General features: G+C 32.1%; 1 protein-coding gene across 4 annotated transcripts in view; it reads left to right on the top strand.

Annotated features, from left to right (window-relative positions):
* LOC148604683 (putative polypeptide N-acetylgalactosaminyltransferase 10) overlaps positions 1–20866 on the top strand; it is a 37246-nt gene that overhangs the window by 4667 nt on the left and 11713 nt on the right. For all 4 annotated transcript variants that reach the window (XM_088548929.1, XM_088548928.1, XM_088548927.1 and 1 more), the window contains exons 2-8: positions 12337–12526; positions 13219–13297; positions 14800–14944; positions 16170–16336; positions 17527–17715; positions 18340–18517; positions 20548–20665. In XM_088548929.1, coding sequence (XP_088405055.1) covers positions 12377–12526; positions 13219–13297; positions 14800–14944; positions 16170–16336; positions 17527–17715; positions 18340–18517; positions 20548–20665 — 1026 coding nt within the window. In that variant the 5' untranslated portion in view covers positions 12337–12376. The remainder of the gene's footprint in view (positions 1–12336; positions 12527–13218; positions 13298–14799; positions 14945–16169; positions 16337–17526; positions 17716–18339; positions 18518–20547; positions 20666–20866) is intronic.

The raw sequence follows: 20866 nt of genomic DNA, 5'->3' as shown, positions 1-20866 counted from the left end.
TGGACAAATATAACATGAAAATCATAAAAAAGATGTTTATCGTTGATACATACTTAATGACTGTCCTGTATTGAGTAATTATAATTAATTGCAGCCCATGTGATGACCACATACACATCGGAGACATGGTAAACAATGTATTTAAATTTCTAAAAATAGACAACTATATATGTGTGAGGTTCATCAAGGAATTATTTTTATTCAGGAGTAAACATCCATCGGCATCAATGAATGTTTGAAACCTTTTAACAAACTTCTAAAAGAAATAAAGATATATGTAGGTTGTATTTGAAACATACTTTACAATGTAAATAAGAAATTTCTCAGAGTTAACTTGAAGCATTTTGGCAGTCAAAAAAAACAACTGGCTTAGCACGTCTTGTAACTTATATAATTATTACTGACAATGTTCCCAGCCCTGATTAAGGGCTTCTCCTTTACAATTCTCATGTACACATTATCTTGGGATCAAGGGTCCAGAAATTTTGACAGCCCATGCCAGACATTTTATCAAACTTAAGCTGACGTTTTTGTCAGTCTTTTTACATGCTCAGATCCAAAAAATAAACTTTGTATGTAGTTATTTTAAGATAAATATTGGAAAGTATGTTATTTCATCACATACTCTGTCTTTTACAAAATATCAGAGCGAGTGAACAAGTTTGGTTTTGACCACATGTGGACATTCCAACATGTAAACAAAACATCGTATCTCTCGGACTTTTTCATTACAAAGGCAAACCGCCGAAAACTTTCAAATGATGAATAAAATGTTTATTTATGAAAGAAAATCGTGAACACATTTTGTCTTGATTTAAATGGTCTGTTGACTTCTGTGTTAAAACGATTCAGTCGACAAATTAATAATTACAAACTATATGTACAAATGATTCGAAGTTTCAATTCCATGTGCTTTTGTTACCTCTGAAAGATCGGCAGGAAAATGTTGGACTTGTCAATCTTTTTTCTTAATTAACAAATGTATGAAGATTCTCCGAATTACTTCAATTAATTCGTATAAGCAATGGGGCTGCACATTTACCGTTGATTCAATTATGCAATCAACTAATCAGTTACATGTGAATCACAGTCACAGGTGGCTGCACATCATCTAAAATTGACACACACCTGTCAATTAATTTCCAATAAACAATTAGGAGAACAGTAGACATGATGTTTATATACTAATAAAACCATGCAGACTGTAATTTATAAGGGTTGACAATTTTTTTTTATGTCCGATATTAGAAAATTGTCGTCGGTCATTTGGAAAAGTTGTCGGTCAATGACCAGCATTTTTTATCATTTCTGGATCCATGCTTGGGACCTGTAATTAGTTTTCTTTATTTCTAAAAAAGTTGTTCAGTTACTAAAACTATCAGAAACTAAAAGCGTCACCAGACTGTTTTCACAAGTCCGTCACTCGAATCAAATTACAAAAATTAATGCTTTCAAAGTGTTTTATTTATATTTATATATAATAATCAAATAAAATTTCAAAAGATTGCGTTATTACATGTACTTGATAAAAATACAAGGCAATATTTCTACATGATATCTCCCACTCATTGGAGGTAGCTGTAAATAAAAAAACAACACATCATTGAATGATAAACATGTACAAAATATCGTAAAAAGACAATGCCAAATTTTTAATGACATTACTACAAAAGCTTGCTTTAATTGTTTACTTACATGTATGTATGTACATGTGTATTCACCGTGGTTAAATAAAATTTAACTTTAATATTGGGTACAAATGTATTTATTTACCATTTAAAGTTGGGTTTTCTCTAGGGTACCTGTAGTATCCACTGATTTTGGTCCTTGTTTTAAAAGGAGCCCCAACCTTTTTTTGGGGGGAAGTTTTTTATGTATTTTCAATGCATGGGGAAAATATGGTATGGGGGAAAGAAACGTGTCATACAATGTATGCCAATCCGGAACTGAAAACTGATACCAAACTGACAAATGTGTACTCCCAATATTCATTTGGTTACGACTTGCCAAAAAAAGACATTCACCAGAAGTGAACATAGTACTGGGCCGCAAATTTACCTGGTTTTCAAAATAATTATGCCTGACAATTGGGAATTTTCCTCCCTTTGGGAAAAATATTTTACAGCATTTTGGGAAAAGTCTCCAGGGAAAACAGCCAGTATAAGACTTCAATAAAAGGGTAACATAATCACTGGTATCACATTCTAATTTCTTCTTTTCTGCTGCCTTTAATATATAAGATGTAATGTTTGCTTGTACCATAAATTCCTTGAGTGCAACAGGTCATGGGTTTGATCCCTCATTAAGTCATAACAAAGACTTCAAAATATATGTACTTGTACATTTGTCAGTGATTTTGTTTCTTTTTTTTAAAAGAAGCCCCAACCCTTTATTTTTGGTAAAAGTTTGCCGTATTTTCAACATTAGGAAAATGTTTTCAATGAAGACTGTCACCAAAAAAACTTTGTTTAATATAGACAGTGACCAATAATCAGTTTTGCAAAGTATATAGCCACTTTATGCCTCAACTCATACTTAGTAGATGTAAACTTGCACTGGTCAACTGTAGATGGACTAGACATTTTGACTGTGGACTTTTTCATAGGTGAACTAGAAATGCTTACTGTACACTTTTTCACAGCAGAAATCTAATAATTTAATTTCAGAAGTAAACAGCTTTCTGATTGGATAAAGCCCCTTGTGGGTCCTGGTGTTAAAAGAATAGGGCTGCAGCAGTGCTAAGTTTGTCGTAAAAGGCAACTAAATAGTACTCAGAACCCTAGTGGGGTTCTATGGCGCTCTGCCCACAGACCAACTGGGTTGTGTGTCCCAGGTGCTGGAATGGGGTAACCTTGACCGCAAACCGTAGTGGTGCACCGTGTTGGGAAAGATGCCATGTTCCTCGCATGTTGAAGAACCCTGCTGTGATATTTGATAGGAATAGGAACCTTTGCGCTCCTCCACTGGAGGCTAAATTGCCTGACCCTACCCATGCCTCGCTATTTCTAATGGCAATCAAAATTTGTCAACCCTATTATCCTTGTGTCCCATCCCACTTTTCATTTCATCGACATTTCATGTTGAGTTTATCATCCATTTCATGTTCGTCTGACTAAATTGCTGCTCAGGCGTTAAACCCCAACAATCAATCATTATTGGATAGAAAATTTTGTCCATCATATCAAAGACCAAATTTTGTAGTGTGACTATGACGTCATCAGCCTTTTTTAATGATTTAATTGTTGAGTTTCAATACTAAAATGAATTTACAGTGTATAAGGAATGACTGTTATATTTGTGCAGGCTACTTGAAATAACCCCAATGCCTGTGGTGTAAACTTGAAAATAACCTGCTATGCAGGTTACATATGTATTTAGTGTACACCATGTGGTTGAGGTTATTTCTTCATTGACCAAAAAAAAATATTAGTGATCTTAAGTATTTCATCAGACTCACTCAATGTTACAGTAGAACTTTCATTACTGTCACTATTCACCTTTTTTTCTTAACAATGTTCCAATTTTAGGGATACATTTGGCATCCCAATTTTTGATTTTATGTGTTGTCCTTCCAGTTGTTAGATATTTTCACAACAAGGGTGTAAATGGTACGGGCGAAAGACACACATATGTGCCGATAAAAACTGATAACATCCCAATAATACAACTTACAGAGGCTGAGAAATCACATCTCAAAGAACCTTTCACTGGCTTCTTTACCTAGTTTTCAGTATGTGATTCCTGACAATTTGGAAATTTCCTCCCTTTGGGCAAATATTTTTCAACATTTTGGGAAAAGTCTCCAAGGGAAACTGCCAATATTCCGCAGCAATAAAGGGGTAACAAAATCACTGTATGTGGTCACTGCTTCTTTATCAAGCTTGTGGCATCATTGTCTGTTTGAATGTACTTGTCTGTAGTTCTTGTAATATTTGCCAAAGGACATTATGTCAGTCAGTCTTATGACTGGTTATAATTATGCATTTGTTACATTTGTAGATCTACATGTACCTAGTCCAATATACAGATGCATTTTTCTGCATGCAGTTATCATTTGTGCTGCAAAAAATATATATATTTTGATTTTCTATCATTTTCAAATGATAGTCCCTGTTTACATGTGTAATTCAAGACTTCAAGGTTGCAATTTACTGGTACAATGTATATACTCACTTGTAAAGACTTAATTTCTCTTTGGTACTTTCTTTGACTAATATTACCATTTGTGATTGCTATACAAGCACATGTACATGTGTATTACAATGTAATAGGAGAGTTTGCCAATTTCATTAGTAATGTCATACTCAAATTCACTATTTTGCATCTCATTGAATGTAAAATTGCTTGGCAAATAAACAATTAAATAAACAGTTGACAATTTCATGACAACAATCTCCATAACTTTATTACTTTGCTATTTTGCTTCCAATTTTGGTTCCGTAAAATGTCTCATTTAGATAAAATAATTCTTATTTTATGTAGGAATTTATAACTATTTACCTGGAAAAATAAAATTGAAGTGATACATGTATTTATATGTACATTTAAACCTTTATTTTCATACAGAATTGTAATTAAAAATTTATGTTCATTCGGTCTAATTACTGAACATTTATTTAAAGGTTCCATGAATAAAAAGAGTCTTATTTGCTATTTAGGGAACTTATTAGAGAGATGTGATGGAGTTCCCATTCTTACACTTTTAAAAATGATAGTACATTTCTGGTATATCATCTTATTTTTAACTGCCATCCATTTTAGTTGTTTGAACAAGGGCGCAGATAGTGCAAGAAAATCTGTATCAAGGATTAGTCATGCAGCCCTTTTTTGTAGTTTAAAAATGCAGTTCAGAGTTCCCCAAATAACTATACAATAATCAGTAAGAGGTAAAATAGAACCTGAATAAAATAGTTTCCTTGAATCAAGATTTAGAAATTTCCATATCTTAGATACATGTAGCAGATGCATGTAAATACAACTGGATTTTCAGACATACATCTTCTATCTGCTTTGTCCAGTATTATTGAGGATCTGTCATAACTCCTAGTAACTTAACACAGTTGGATATTTGAATAATATTAGAGTTTATTGTAAATGGTGGAATATCACTTTGTGACAATAGTTTCTGTCTAGTTCCAATTAACTTACATTTTGTTTTAGCATTGTTTATCTTATTACTTTCGCACCATTTCTCTATTTCCACTAGGTCTTCTTGTATTTTAGGTTTTAGTTTGATTATATCTTTTCTAGATAAATGAATTGTTGATTTGTCTGCATTTAGATCAGTATTACAATTATAGTACATGGCCCTGGGGCATCACTGGGAGTATTTTCTTAAAATTTTGAAGGCTTTTATGTCATTTTCAGAATATACATTTGTATACATGTACATGTACATTATATGTTTTTATCCTGATTCCTGGTATTTTTTCCCTCTTTCTGTGTCTTAAATTAGTACCATTTGATTACACATACACATACCTACACAGCCAAATATGCCACATATGATAATCATGTGTTAATCTTACGTAAACCAAAACGTGATTCTTATATGTGGCACATTTACCTGTGCACATGTATATACATGTGTCTTTGCTTCAAGTCAGACCATTATAATTGACTGTATTGTACTGTTTTGTTATTATAGTATTGAATATACTGGTACTTGTTGTTCTCCAGGCAATGTCTACCAGAAAAAAAAACAGAAAAGTCAGCTTAATTTTAATGTCTTTACAAATAGGAGAATATACACTACTGTCAACACAAATTTTATTTTCTCCACTCTTCACAATGGAGGCTTAGTGAGTTGAGTGTCTGTGTCTCCACCCAACACAGTGGAGTCTCCATTTTCAAAATATGCTCGTAGTTTGATTCTTTGTTTACTTGACAAAATGTATTTCATGATTCTCTAAGTATAAACTAGTTTGAGTGATATACATAAAGAAATAAATGAAAAGTATCACTATGAAGCAATTTTATCTAGAAGTTTTTAATTATTGAAAATACACTGGAGGAAAATGGTGACTCCACTGTGAAGAGTGGAGAAATTAAAATTTAGGTTTAGTGTATAATATAGCACCACATGAAGATATGGTGGTTTTGATCTGACCATGCCTCAACTATAAAACTAATGTAAATTATTTTGAATCGATCATTTTCATTGATGTTGTAATTGATGCTGTTCAACATGTACCATGACTGATACTAATAGGTTTTACATTTGGTACATGTACAGACAGAACATTCATGTACAGCAATAATTATGTACAGACAGAACATTCATGTACAGTAATAAGTACATACAGACAGAACATTCATCTGCAGTATGTACAGACAGAACATTCTTGTACAGTAATAAGTATGTACAGACAGAACATTCTTGTACAGTATTAAGTATGTACAGACAGAACATTCATGTATAGTATGTACTGTGTGTACAGACAGAACACTTATGTACATTGTTTCATACTTTTTGTACATGTAAAATATCGTTAAATGGTGTCCCTGCTGTGTTGGATGGAGATACTGGGACTTCTCATCTAAATTTGAGTTTGACTGTGCCCCAGGTATATTGGTGTTCAGTTAAATTGGAAGGAACTGAAGGATCTAAAATCATCAAAAAAGATTATTTTGTTTTCCCTAATCACAGGCAAATTCAGCTTGTATATGGGCATACAACTTTCTATAATCAATTTACATATTATGCTATGCGCTGAGTATATACATGTACATTTGTATTATATGAAAAAAAAAACACTTAGTGATGTTCAGTTAGCCTCATACCTGTATATTTTGATCTTAAGTCAGATTTTATCAACTATACAGTGTCTACATTTTTTGTGTATTTACATCTTTTTTTCAGTGCATTACTGATTTCTTTGTATATTTACATCCTTTTTCAGTGTATGACTGATTTTTTTGGTCATATACTGCTAATAATAAAAGTTGATACATTATGAAGTTATTAAGTGGTAAAAGTGTGATGGGAGTTCCATGTTTTAACATGTCGCCCTAGAGCATACTGGTATTTGTACATAATTTTTATAAAATGATAATGTCCTGTGTAGTACGTAATCCCAAGGGTCATAGTTTAACATGTTACATACTGTGTAGCATCTTTATTAATGATAAGACACGAAGGTCTGTGGCATTTTTTTGTTGTTAATTTTTTTATGATGTGTATTATATCGGGGCATTTCCTTTTGAAGTTGTTGGGATTCGTTGTAAGGTAAATTTGACATTTTGTTAGCAAGAGTGAAAACGTTCACATTGATTTAAACATATTGAAGTTTGAACTATAACATTTTTAGATATTTAATGAGTTTCTTTGACTGTAGTTTACAGTGACAGTATAAATGAAAAGAGATTATTAAAGTTGTGTACTTCTGTAGCTTGTGCTTAGGCCAAATAAAAAAAAACTGTGTGTTTTCTATGACTTTTTTTTTAAATAGAGTAGGTACACCAATGTAGGTAGGGATTTTTATTAAAGAAACATTCTGACATTTTTCATTGAAAAATTACAAAAAACGGGTACAATATTTTTAAAGTTGAAAAAACAGAGTGGGTAAAGTATTTTAAGAAACACACATCTTTTTTTTTAATTTGGCCTTAAGATGTGTGGATAATGTTATGTATTGATTATATTAAAAACATGTCATCATATATTATACAAAAAGATTTTTTGTCAAAAAAGAGAAGGGATAAGCTGTATAGGAGTTTAGAGGATAAAATCATAGTCCAGCTTGACTAGACATAAATAGCTGCTGTATAATGGTACAGTAATATGATTGAGGCTTTGCTTATGATGAACAGAGCTTTTTGTACTTACATTACGTTTGTCTTTGTTTGCACAGCGACCAGTACATTTGTATATTGTAATATTGCTGATTCTTGACCAACATGAGTATGGAAGATTCTTGTAACACATGTTGTGCGTTTGATTTAAGTAGCACTCTAGCTAAGAATCATGCAAAATGTGATTCATGGGTAAAAAGCCTACATATTTTTATTTTTGATATTTTGTTTGAATTGCCATGGTAAACAGAAATTAACATTCACTTTTTCGTTTAACCCATGTTCTTAGGCGATAAAAATATATAGAATGTACTGTTGATTTCAAAATTAACAGAGATAACTCTGTAAATGACACTCAAAAATAATAGAATCTATTGGATTTTCAATGTTGATTATCTCCTAAGAGCAGACAGATTTGAATGAATAATTACGCATTTCATAGTATAGACCCATAAAACAACTTAATTACAAAAATAACAATATGTAGCCATTTTTGGGATGTATAACATTTTTCAGATTTTACATGATTTATACAAAGATAGCTACTTAGATGTTCAAACAATCACTTTCTAACTGCATAAGCTATTTCTGAAACATGTCAGTTCCATCAAAATGATTTTAAGGAGGTAGGCCTAGGGTAAGGGACACAACCCTTACAAATCATTGGAACGTTTGTATTCAGCATTTGACAAAAAATGTACATCAATCTTATGTAAGCATCAAAGTAATTTGGACTGATTTCATTCTGATTCATATGAAAGCTTGATAGGCTTTGGTGAAATTGGATATGATACAAACATATTACTGATTTCATGAGTTATGTCCCTTACCCTAGGTCTACCTCCTTAAGCCATTGATGTTTCTGAGCATCTACATATTATTAATGTTACTGATATTCTTTCACTTTGAATTTCTTTACTATTTGTTACCAATCAGTTAAAAAAAATCTAAATTAAAGCTGTTGAACTCTTGTACCTGAAGTTTCAGTCCAGTCAAGGAACTTTTGACTGAGTTGACTTCAATAACTTGTATGCCTTGTGGGTGTTAGTCCACCTTTATGAAACAAGGATGGATACATCAAATATCATGTAATATTCAGAAAAGGTGATACATTGTAGGTTGCCTTGATGGTCAAATTCAAGTTACCTTTCATGGTATCTAATGATAAAAATAATCCCATTGATGGTGATGCTAATTGTTGCCTATATACACATAGTGTCTAAACAAATCAGGTATTGTTATTGTTCTATCATTGTACAAAACACATGTACAAACATGGAAAGATTCAACATGTATGACAGCTAATTCATTCCCCATAATGCATAGTGGTGCCCATTACTCAAATTAGTTGTACTGCAATGTACAGCCATCTCAATGCAATAAATATTTCTGTGGAATTGTACATGGTTTAGGAATGTGTTTTCTATAGACATACCATGACATTTCTTTTATTTAGTGTTAGAATCTTATGCTATATTTATGTCAAACATTTAATTATGCTTTATCAAGCTTGAATGTTCCAATTGTTTCTCCTCCGTCATGTTAAGCTGCATACTGTGAAGCATTTACTATGGGAAAACCTTTTGACCTTTATAATACAGCTACAGTGTGTATGATTATTGACTACTCTTGAAGAAATTCAGAACAGGGAAATATGGGAAGTTGGATATACATATATATATGTATAGGGAAAGGTTGATATACATGTTTAGGTTTCCTGTAATGCTTTAAACATTTATCTTGATTTATAGGAACTAAAATCTCACCAAATGTGAATTTCAATAAACCTATATTGTTGACTCAGTGACAGCTTGTATTTAGTAAGATTTTATTGTAATCAATGTCATGAATTTTAATTGTTATTAAGAAGAAAATCACCATAATCTACAAAACTTATTGTTATTTTTTTGTATAGTAATGAATTAAATCATTCATGTTTCTACATCTGGTTTTAAAAGTGAAAGAAAAATTCAGGGTTACTTCATGTATTGTGGTATTTTTTACATTTCTGTAAAAGTATTTTAAACTTTTCGCTGTGGACTAATTTTCGCTGTTTTCATGAACATAAAACCCCAAACGTATCTGTGAAATTGATTTTTAACACAGTATAAGACTCATTATTTATTGAATCCGTGAAAACTGATGCCTTTGAATATGCTCAATTAACAGAATCCATGAAAACTGATGCCCTTGAATATGCTCAATTAACAAAATCTGCATAAATTAGCAACCATGAAAAATAATATGTTAACAGTATTACATGTACTTTTATATCCTTTTTGACTTTCATTTAAGCTAGTGATATGATGATAGACAGGTCATACAGTTCAGTTGTACATAAAAATTACTGAAATGTATATAATGCCCATTAGAAAAAAAATCCAATAAGTAGACACACTTTATGCATATTGAGAACAATCATTTATATGTATATAAGCAGAAAATTAGAAAAGAAGTTGCAATGCACTGCAAAATTTTCCACCAACAAATTAGCAAGCACTCCTCCATGCTATCACATCATTATGATTTTCATTAAGAATATTTTTTTAGGATGATTAAAGCATTTCATCAGCAATATTGAAAATTCAAATGTGGGGAAGTCCATAGACAAAACTATTAAGTTAACATCAAAAGGACAATGGATAAATAACAAATTTCACTACACAAAAATAACACAGAAATACTAACCATACAAATCTGGCTAAAAAGCCCACTCCCATAAAAAAAAAATAAACCCATTGCCATATTTGTACAAGTATCAGTTTTTATTCTCCACTCATGCAAAATATAGCTTAGGACATCTATATTGTAGTCTCTGTGTGTTTGTAGCTTAGGACATCTATATTGTAGTCTCTGTGTAATGTGTCCATTGTAAGTTGTCCAAGAGTGAGGTCTGTGTTAAAGTTTCATTGACTCTTTGTCCATATGGTTAGAGAGATGAATGAGTTATGGGTCCTGAAATGAATAGTTTTCCTAAATTTTACATTTCCAACTTTGAAAATCTTCTCAGAGGGTGCACTATACAGTTACATTAAGGCACACTGTTTCGCACACCAAGTTACCCCGGTCAAATTTTGTAAAACTTAAAAGTTGAAATTTGGTGGATATATTGTTTAAATGTAGTTAAGCATTTATACGTAGACAGATATAATATATGTAATGGTAAACAGGTGTAAATTAAAGGAAGAATGGTATCCGGAACGTTTCAGTCCCCTGCCGTATTAGGTTCTCTCCTCAGCATCAGATGGCTGATTTTCAAAATACCTTATTTTGCACAAATTTTTGGAACTAAAATTGTGAGAGAATGAATCGAAAATGGTCTTATTATTTTTACCCTTTTTCCAACTACTCCATGCATGCTTTCATCCTGTGGTAGTGTCTAAGTGCCTGATATTTTGTAAAACATAGTAATTGGCTGTTAGTTTTGGAAAGGCACCCCTGATTTGTACTAAAACTCAGTAATATTTTTTTCAGTATGTTACCAGGGCTACTGGAACAATAATCACTAAATTACTTATAAATGACTTGAACATCCACACACCAAGGATTTAAAAAATATGCACTTTTTTTATGACAAAACACCTAGTAGGATGGACTGTAACCAAACATGGCATAGATGTTTGTTAGAATATCCTTTTACAATCTGTTAATGGAGATTTTTGATCTGTTAATAAAGATGGCCACCATTTCTGAAAATTGAGGATTTGTGGGAATAACTCTAAAACAAATGGGTTTAGCCAATTTTTCATAGGGTAAAATTGATCATCTTGTTGAGTCAGACCTATGCCAAATTTTTCATAAAGATCTTTTGATCGATGTTGGAGTAATTGCCCTTGAAGAGTAAAAAAATGGCTATGAGAAATTAATTTTAATGTACATGTATAATATGAAAACAGGGTAGATAATTAAGATGCTGTCTGTTGATTAAATGATTCTTGTGATAATTGTACAGTAAGGTCAAGAGTCCAGCTTAAGAAATTTTTGACAAGGTGAGCAATTCAGGCTCTTTAGAGCCTCTAGTTATATAAGCTCCATACACATGTAATTCAGATGTGAAGTTTAAAAATAAAATGCTTCTTTGATGCATGGTTCAAACAAGAAATTGCCAGGCAAGACAGAAGTGTTGTAGAGACATATTTTTCCATATTTTTTTTTCATCTACGAGGAGCAGGTATAAGATATGATAACTGTTATGAAAGATCCAGACCATTTTCTTCTTGAGGGTGGGGGAGGGCTGTGCTTTTTTGTTGAGCTAGGACATTTTGTTTGCGCAAGAGCAGAAATAATAAGTTTTCTTCAAGAGCAACCAAAGTTAAAAATTTTCTTTGAAAATCTACATTTTTAACTGATGGGAGACATATTAAATTATATATTTTTTCTGTCCTTGTAAAACAAAGTAAAAGGAAAAAAAAATTGCTCAAACTTGGAATATTCCTTTTTTTTCTTTTCAAAATAATCCCAGGCCCCCTTCAGTATACAAGTGCTCAGTGCCTTAGGTAATGTTATGGAATTATTAGAGTTGTACAATCTCAATATTTTTAGGTAGGGACCAACTCCTGGGTATAACCAAATACCAGACAAGATGAGGAGAAACACAGTGACCCTGCTGAAGTTTTTGGTTGTAGCTGTTATATTTGTTGTCATCATGAGGTATTTTGTGGGTAGTTTAAGTGGACCAGAGGATGTCTATGTTGACAGCAAATTTCCCCAGGAGAAAAAATCTGTAGATGCCGTATGTATGAATTTACGATTACAATAGAATCAGGTTGATATTGGCTTATGACCTTGAACTTGGACCACAAGGTCAAATTCTTGTTTTGCCATGACCAAACTCATGTAACTTTTTTGTCTTTAGATATGGTTCTGATATTTGGCATGCTGGCACAAATTTACGACACTGATCCTCAGCTTTTTAGTTCTTTGAAAAGGTTAAAAACAAAATAATAAATATTTGAGTTATTAGAGATCATATCTTTTCTAACTGTATTATGCAGGAAATATATCCCAATAATATGGTAATGCTGAGATTTGATAATGGGAGCAATCAGCCCATCCTTCTGGCCATCTGTCCATAAAAGTTTTTAGATGCAACTCCTCTGAAACCACATGACAGATGTGTGGTGTTATGTTATGAAGTGTAAATCTCAGTTTTGTAGTAGTTATAGACAGAAGATGTTGTAGACGCTTCTTCTCTGAAAATTACATTGTATACTCATTTTTTCATTACCTAGGAATTTGAGTATTTTACTCTTTCCAGTTTTACAACAAGTGCATTCTATAGTTATATTTCATTAACTTAATCTGCCACAGTTGGAGATATATGGCTACATGACATGTAGCTCTCTTTTTTAAACCTTTAGATGTTTTCTCCTTGACTTGAAGACAGGCTAACTCTGACATCTAATCCAACTCTTTCTTTTTCAGCTTATTGTCAATGATGGTAAAATGAAGAAGGTAGATTGGCACAATTATAAACAGATAGCAGAAGAGAAACAGAGGAATGGTATGAGAGAACGAAATAATTCAGTGTTCTGGTTTGATAATTTTAAACTTACAAGGGAAAACTGAAATAAAAAATAACTTGCCCACAAATAAGGTCTGCTTTTGATTACTACTATAACCTTGGTTCCCTTGATTACTTTTTAAATCTGTTCATAAATTCAAGTTTTCATAACACAGTTTTCAAAAAATTTTAGAAAAGGAGAGGTTGCTTAGCCTACCTGTATACATGGTCCATGCACCCAGTTTTTAGTGGAGTCCGAGTTGCTCATTTGCTTTTGTTACTTTGTATGTATGATTTTAGTTACTTTATGTTCTTTGTTGTGTTTGTCTGTTTTCCATGTCTGCTCTTTGTCCCTGGATTACATTCTTTTGATTACCGCTATAACCTTGTTTCAGTTGATTATTCTTTCTAATTGCCAATTGGAAAGTGGAACATAATAAATAATTTTCTCCTACTGAAGTTGCCCCTGGTGACTGGAAATGGGAACATAGAACACTGTAAATATTGTTCTCTTATTTTATTGAGTGAAGAACATTTCGTGAGAATTATGATGATTTTGGGGGAAGGAGTTTTGAAAAGTTATTAACACATAAAGATAGTTCAGTATTAGACATTCATATAGGATATCTTATAGTTCAATATGAGACACATATGTGAATGACAATATATAACATTACATATAAATTCTGTGGTCCCACCATGTTATCTAGTGTATTTTATAGTCACAATACAAGAATTCAACACAATTATTTATTATCGTAGTTTTAAATGTAGCGAAGGGCTGGTTTTTTTTATGATTTGGTCAGTTATATCACAGTACAATCTGATTTATGACAAAAGACACCATTTTACTGAAAGAAAAAAATAATCCCTACAAAATCATAAATTTTTTTTTTCAACATTCTTTGAAATTGTTTATTTATTAAGAACTAAATCGTGGAAACTCCATTTTATCATTATTTTACCCTGACCAATGTTTTTTTTCAATTCTAAAAGGACTAATTTCTTTATATTTTTTTTTAAAGAAGCATCCTATTTGTTGCACCAATTGGTGACTATTATTGAGCAAAATTCTGTTATGTCATTGATAAAATTAAGTAAACTTATTTATTACAATCGGCAATAAGACCATGGCATTGGCCATACATTTATCAAAGTTTTACCAGGGCTGTGGTTTGAAGACCCTTGAAACACCTCATATTAGAATGCATGATACCTTTACATGTTATTTATTTTCTGTGAAAAAAAAATACTCATTTATTAATATGTAGAAATGAAATAACTGGAGATGATATCAAGTAAATAGAATGCTCACTTGTTGTGAAACCCCTTTGTATTTACTTCTAATTGAGATCACCATAAGCTTGCATGACATATACGTTCACAAGGTAGGGTTGGGGTTAGAACAAAAAATTTTCATCACAGAAATATTATAATAAATGTAGTATATTGGGCATGCAGTTAAGACAAAAGGGTCTATTACAACTGTAATTATATCATAGGTCCAGGTGAGCAAGGACAGGCCGTTATCTTAGATGCCAGTGAAGAGAAGAAGAAACAAGATCTATATAAAGTGAATGGATTTAATGCTTTTGGTAGTGATAAAATCTCATTACACAGATCTATGAAGGACATCAGACATCCAGAGTAAGGAAGCCAGTATTCTAAGGTGACATCCTGAGACTTCAGATGACACCTTTGTTATTGGCCAAGCTTGTCTATCACTGGAAACAAATAAAGTGTCAGTCCCAGTAAGAATCAGGCAGTAGGTGAAACATGGTATGAAAAAAATCATCATTTTGATAGTGTAATTTGACTATTTGCACCATCAGAATCAAGGAAAACAGACAAGATTTTCCATATCATGCTGGACCTTTGAGTTACAATGCCATTGAAAATTTGAAATGCAGATAACTGTCAAAAACCTCTTTTTTTTTTTTAAGATTCTATTGAAAAATTTCAGTGCAAAGCCAGTGATGCAGAGATAAAATAATGGTCTTTTCAAATAGAGAAAGTATCCTTGATTGATATTACACTGTCAGATCGGTGGGGTATTGACATGCATGTTTTTGATTTTTCCCATTTTGCTTGATTCTTACAAACACTTACACTTAAGAGTTTATTTTGTCATATAAACAAGCGTAGAACTTTTAAATTTGTACCTTGAATAGCTCTTAAATGATGTAATTTACTTCAACACAGGTCTATTGATATATTTTGCCTTGTTACATCATCATACACGTGTACATCATTTTACAACAACAGCCTGTTCAAATTTATTTTTGATTTTTATTTCCTCACCTTTGAAGTTGACCTTTCCCTATTTCCTCACCTTTGAATTTGACATTTCCCTATCTCCTCACCTTTGAATTTGACCTTTCCCTATTTCCTCACCTTTTAATTTGACATTTCCCTATGGTTGAAGATTTTGGTCAGTAATGATGACCAGAAATAGAAATTTACTTTGTCTAAAACTGGTTCTTGCAGAATGTTTACATTTTTACTATCATTACTTTAATACTTTGTTATATCAATAACATTTTATGAAGTGTAGATTTATCAATTTTCCATTGTATCTACTTCCTGATAATTTCTTATTTTTGGCTACTGCAGTGATGCTAAAAAAATCAATTTTCAATGACAACATTAAGTAACATTGACTGTGCTATTGCCAGTAAACAGAATAATGTCAGTTTTGAACTCTTTTTGTCAGGCTGTGATATTTTCTGACTTGACTTCAAAACTGCTGTTATTCTGTACATATCACTTAAGTTATTTCAAGTTTGATTAAACTGCTAGGATACATTGAATTTACACCTCTGTGGAAATTATACACTGTACATCGTATACATGTACCGGTATATTTTTTTAGCTGTAGGAAGAAAAAGTATTGGAACAAACTACCTACAGCTAGTGTGATTGTACCTTTCCATAACGAACATTGGACAACACTTCTAAGGACTGCTACTAGTGTCGTAGATAGAGCTCCACCTGAACTTCTAAAGGAGGTCATACTAGTAGATGATTTCAGTACTAAAGGTAAGTAAAATCAGGGTTCATACAGGTTCTTGAATCCTTGAAAAGTCATGAAATTTTATTTTGAAAATTAAAGGTCTTGAAAAGTCATGGAATTTTATTCAAATGACATATTGTTTTATTAAGTGTTGAAATAAGCAATCTACAGTCTTCTCAATCTAACATTCGGGAAGGTAAGTCAAGGGGGATTAGGCTGTAAGTGTTCAGGGACTGGTTTCCATTTGTGAATGTCATAAAGGGAACCAGATTTAACCAGTGTCAACCCATTATGACCTTATAGAACAAAATACAGTCATTAAAGATATCGAGGTTAACAAAATTCTGTCACATAGGACATATGTTTCGAACCTAAAGTTCTTATCAGCTATGTTGGCTAAAACATATTGAAGGGCTAAAATATTCACAAAATTAGTGCAAAGGTTTTTATAGGTCAAAGCAGTCTAATCCGGTCAAATCTGAAACTTAAGAAGCTTAGATTTTGCTCTTGTTAGAAGTCATGGTAATACATACCAGCTTTATGAATGTGTTCAAAACATTTGGCATACATAAATACAACGTATGCTTACAATAATTGAAAAACTTATAAAAAGATGCGCAATTGTTTGTGGTTTTGGGTATGGAATATTAAAAACAATCCTTGAAATGTCCTGGAAAATTGGAGCAAAAAAGGTGTATGAACCCTGTAAAATAGACTGTTCCTTACAAGGTTCTTGTTGATCAAACCTTATAATGATAAAATTAGGCTGTCTTTAAGTCTTGTGCTCTGAAAGATACTACCTCATGTTATTTAAAATAAATGCATTAAATTTTATTTCTTTATTAGAAATGTAAACTGGTTGGCACTTGAAAAAGTTTAAGCATTGAACTGAGTCTTAGAATATTCTTAATGTCAATGGTAACTCCAATCAAAGTCTTTGAAATTGATGATGTCATGAACAGTGAAGAATTTTCTCAGACTTAAGTAATTTTTTCAACTTTTGTGGCAATAGGGTCAGATTTTTTAAACAATCTACTAATGGCTAAATGTCGGTGAATAAATTTTACAAAGATTTTTAGGTAACTTTTGATTGCAAAAAGTATTGTTTTTCTTCCATATTTTGTTAGCAGTTTATAATGGAAAGGTGATGTATGTTTTAATCATGAACTAATAAACAGATCAACTAAACAGGAGCATTTTGATATTTTCATTTAAGATTTCCTGGGGGATAAGTTGGATGCATACTGTAAAGAACACTTCACCAATGTACGAGTTGTGAGAGCTAAGAAACGAGAAGGTTTAATCAGGACCAGGTTACTGGGGGCCAAGGCTGCTACTGGAGATGTTCTGATCTTTCTGGACTCTCATTGTGAGGCCAATGTCAACTGGTTACCACCCCTCCTAGGTAAGTATCTTATCTGATTACCTCCCCTTTTAAGTAATTACATTCTTTGGCTGTCATGATGCTAGCAATAACTAAATACTTTCCCTCTTCATTAAATACCATATTTTAGAATTAAATTTTGTCTAATAGTGTTTTTCTAGCTGCATGATTTAAGACCTATGGTTGTACACTGGGGTCTTTTATGGTATAAAAACTGCATTGTATGATTCGGTGGTTGGGATTAGAGGGGCCATATCCTATGACATTTTGACATTTTTACATAGAAAATTTTCAATTACACAACATAAATAAAGCTATTACATAACTACTGTCTTTTGATGAAGTTATTGACTTCTGGAAAAAATAGATCACACAAGCTGTTGACTATATTTGAATGAGTACCGTTTGCTATGAAAACAAAGAATCTTATCCTTTACTGGTTTAATCAATTATATAGAATAGCAATATTGTACAAGGCATTTATAAATATTGGTGACTTGTACATTTTTGCATTGTTGTAGCTTTATATTTTCTGTCTCAGGCTGTGATATAAAAAAAGGGGGGAAATTTCAATAACAATGCTACTTCAACGTTAACACCAATGATCAAAATTGAGCAGCAGTATTAGATTAAGCAATATTTCAGATCCTATAGCCGAGGATTACAAGACGACTGTCTGTCCATTTATTGATGTGATTGACTATGAAACATTTGCCTACAGAGCTCAGGATGAAGGAGCCAGGGGAGCATTTGATTGGGAGTTCTTCTACAAACGTCTGCCACTGAGACCAAATGATCTCAAACATCCAGCAGAGCCTTTTGAGTAGGATATGCAATTTTAATATTCTTAATTTTGTAATTAATAGGATAATTAATTGGAAAGAGTGCATAACCAAAATATTATCACGAGTTAAATCCTCAAGCATTCTTGGCACCAGTGATCATATTTTGGTTATTCACAATAAACAATTGATTCTCTTATTGATTATGTAGATTTTCTTCATAATTGATTAATATTTTCAACATGAATTTTGAATTCTGTGATTGGTGGATTAAAATCAACATTGTGACATTTTGGCAGGAGAAAGTCCAGGATGAAATTACTGAATTTATTTCACAGTGTGAATTACCGAAATAAATTGATTACACTGGGTACATTTGGTAAATCACTGCTATTTATATAATAAAGTCTGATTCAAAGTATTGTTTAATTCAAAAGCTTAGAAACGTTTAATTAAAGGAATTGCTGGCAATCCATACATGGCTCATATTTTTTACAGCTTCCATGAAAAGCTATTTCAAAGTAGGTCTGACTCACTGTATAACTGCCTGTCAATTGTTTCACAATAGGAAAGAGATTCCCTCAAAGTTAATGACAAATTTAAAATATCACACATAAAAAAGTGAGATTTGTGGGATATTTTGCTTGTTAGAATTACTATATTTTCTGTAAAAGTACTAAATAATTGAATTTTTACATAGAAAATTTAGTTTTACTTAAAAATTATAATGAGACTGTCATTGGAGAAGAATCTCCATCATGAACTGTTCCAAGGGTTAACAGGTATATCTCCATCATGAACTGTTCCAAGGGTTAACAGGTATATCTCCATCATGAACTGTTCCAAGGGTTAACAGGTATGCCTTCTATCAATTACAGTTAAGGTTTCAGTTGCTTGTTAGATCATTGGATATAAATGACTTTGGAGTTGATTTGAGCTGAATAAACAGAGAAACTGTTTATGTTGTAGTGTAAATAGACCCAAAGTCATTAATATCCAATAATCTAACTGACTATTGAAAACAGTTCTTATATTTTATTTGAAAAACATCAGAAAGCAAAAGTAAAATAACAAGAATTTGTTTTTCTAATATAGAAATAAATTTTCTTTTAACACGGATCAATATTGTCAACTGCCATTCAATAGCGCCGTTTGTAATTTACATGCATGCTTTTAGTGTATTGGGTATCATTGAAGTAGTTCTGTAGTTCAGGGCGTGGCTAAAGTACCAAGTTAGGTTATACAAAATGGACAATATTGCATAATAGCACTGAACAGAATTTCATAGGAATTAAAATATTATCCACTAAAGCAGTATGATTGATGTCTTACTTCAAAAGGAGTTCATTACTATTAAACACCCCAAAATATGAAAATTATTATAGACAAAAATGTGTGTCATACAAGTTTTTTACAAATTAGAAGTATTTGATTACCCTTAACTGCTTTTGATAATATTTTAAATGTTAAAGTCAGTAAAGGTGTTTGAAAAACAACTAATCTTAAAATACTGTCATGTGAAATAGAATTTGAATAATCATTTCTGAAAATATTTCATAGTGTTGTAGACCTGAACTATAAGTATTTCATAATATTGGGCCTGAACCTTTAGCACTTCATAATATTGAGTCTGAACCATAGGTACTTCAAAGTATTGGGCCTGAGTGATAAGTATTCCATAATATTGGGCCTGAACTATGAGTGCTTCATAGTATTGAGCCTGAGCTATAAGAACTTCATAATATTGGGCCTAAACTGTAAGTATTTCATAGTACTTCTTAGTAATGGGTCTAAACTATAAGTACTTCATAGTAATGGACCTGAACTGTAAGTACTTCATAGTAATGGGCCTGAACTGTAAGTACTTCATAGTAATGGGCCTGAACTGTAAGTAACGGTATCGTCCTATAAGTTGACTAAAGGTCATTTATTTGATGTTTTGATTCTTCTGTATTTGTAAACCAAAACATTTGAACAAGAAAACCTTTTGGATTTTTGTATTAACTTCGATTGTATGATTTTTAAGCTCCATTTTATTTATCTCAATTATCATTACATTTTATTTTTGTAGTTCTCCTGTAATGGCTGGTGGTTTGTTTGCTATTAGTGCTAAGTGGTTCTGGGAGTTAGGTGGTTATGATCCTGGTCTTGATATCTGGGGTGGTGAGCAGTATGAACTGTCATTTAAGGTAAGTTGGTCAGTAGGTCATCATACAGTTGATGCTTCTCTACACACCAGATATTTTGCCATGGATTTAAATTAAGGGGTTCTTTATAATGGAGGTATAATAAGTGGGTTGTAAACAGTTTAGACTGGTCTCCTGATGGAACAGATTGTTATGGAGAGCTGTATGAACTGTGTATATATTATTAGACAGTGGAAGCAGTCC

Source organism: Perna viridis, chromosome 10, assembly GCF_037379345.1.
Source record: "Perna viridis isolate PV_CMFRI_1.1 ecotype Kerala chromosome 10, ASM3737934v1, whole genome shotgun sequence".
Taxonomy (NCBI): Eukaryota; Metazoa; Mollusca; class Bivalvia; order Mytilida; family Mytilidae; genus Perna; species Perna viridis.
This window is presented reverse-complemented; position numbering and strand designations above follow the sequence as displayed.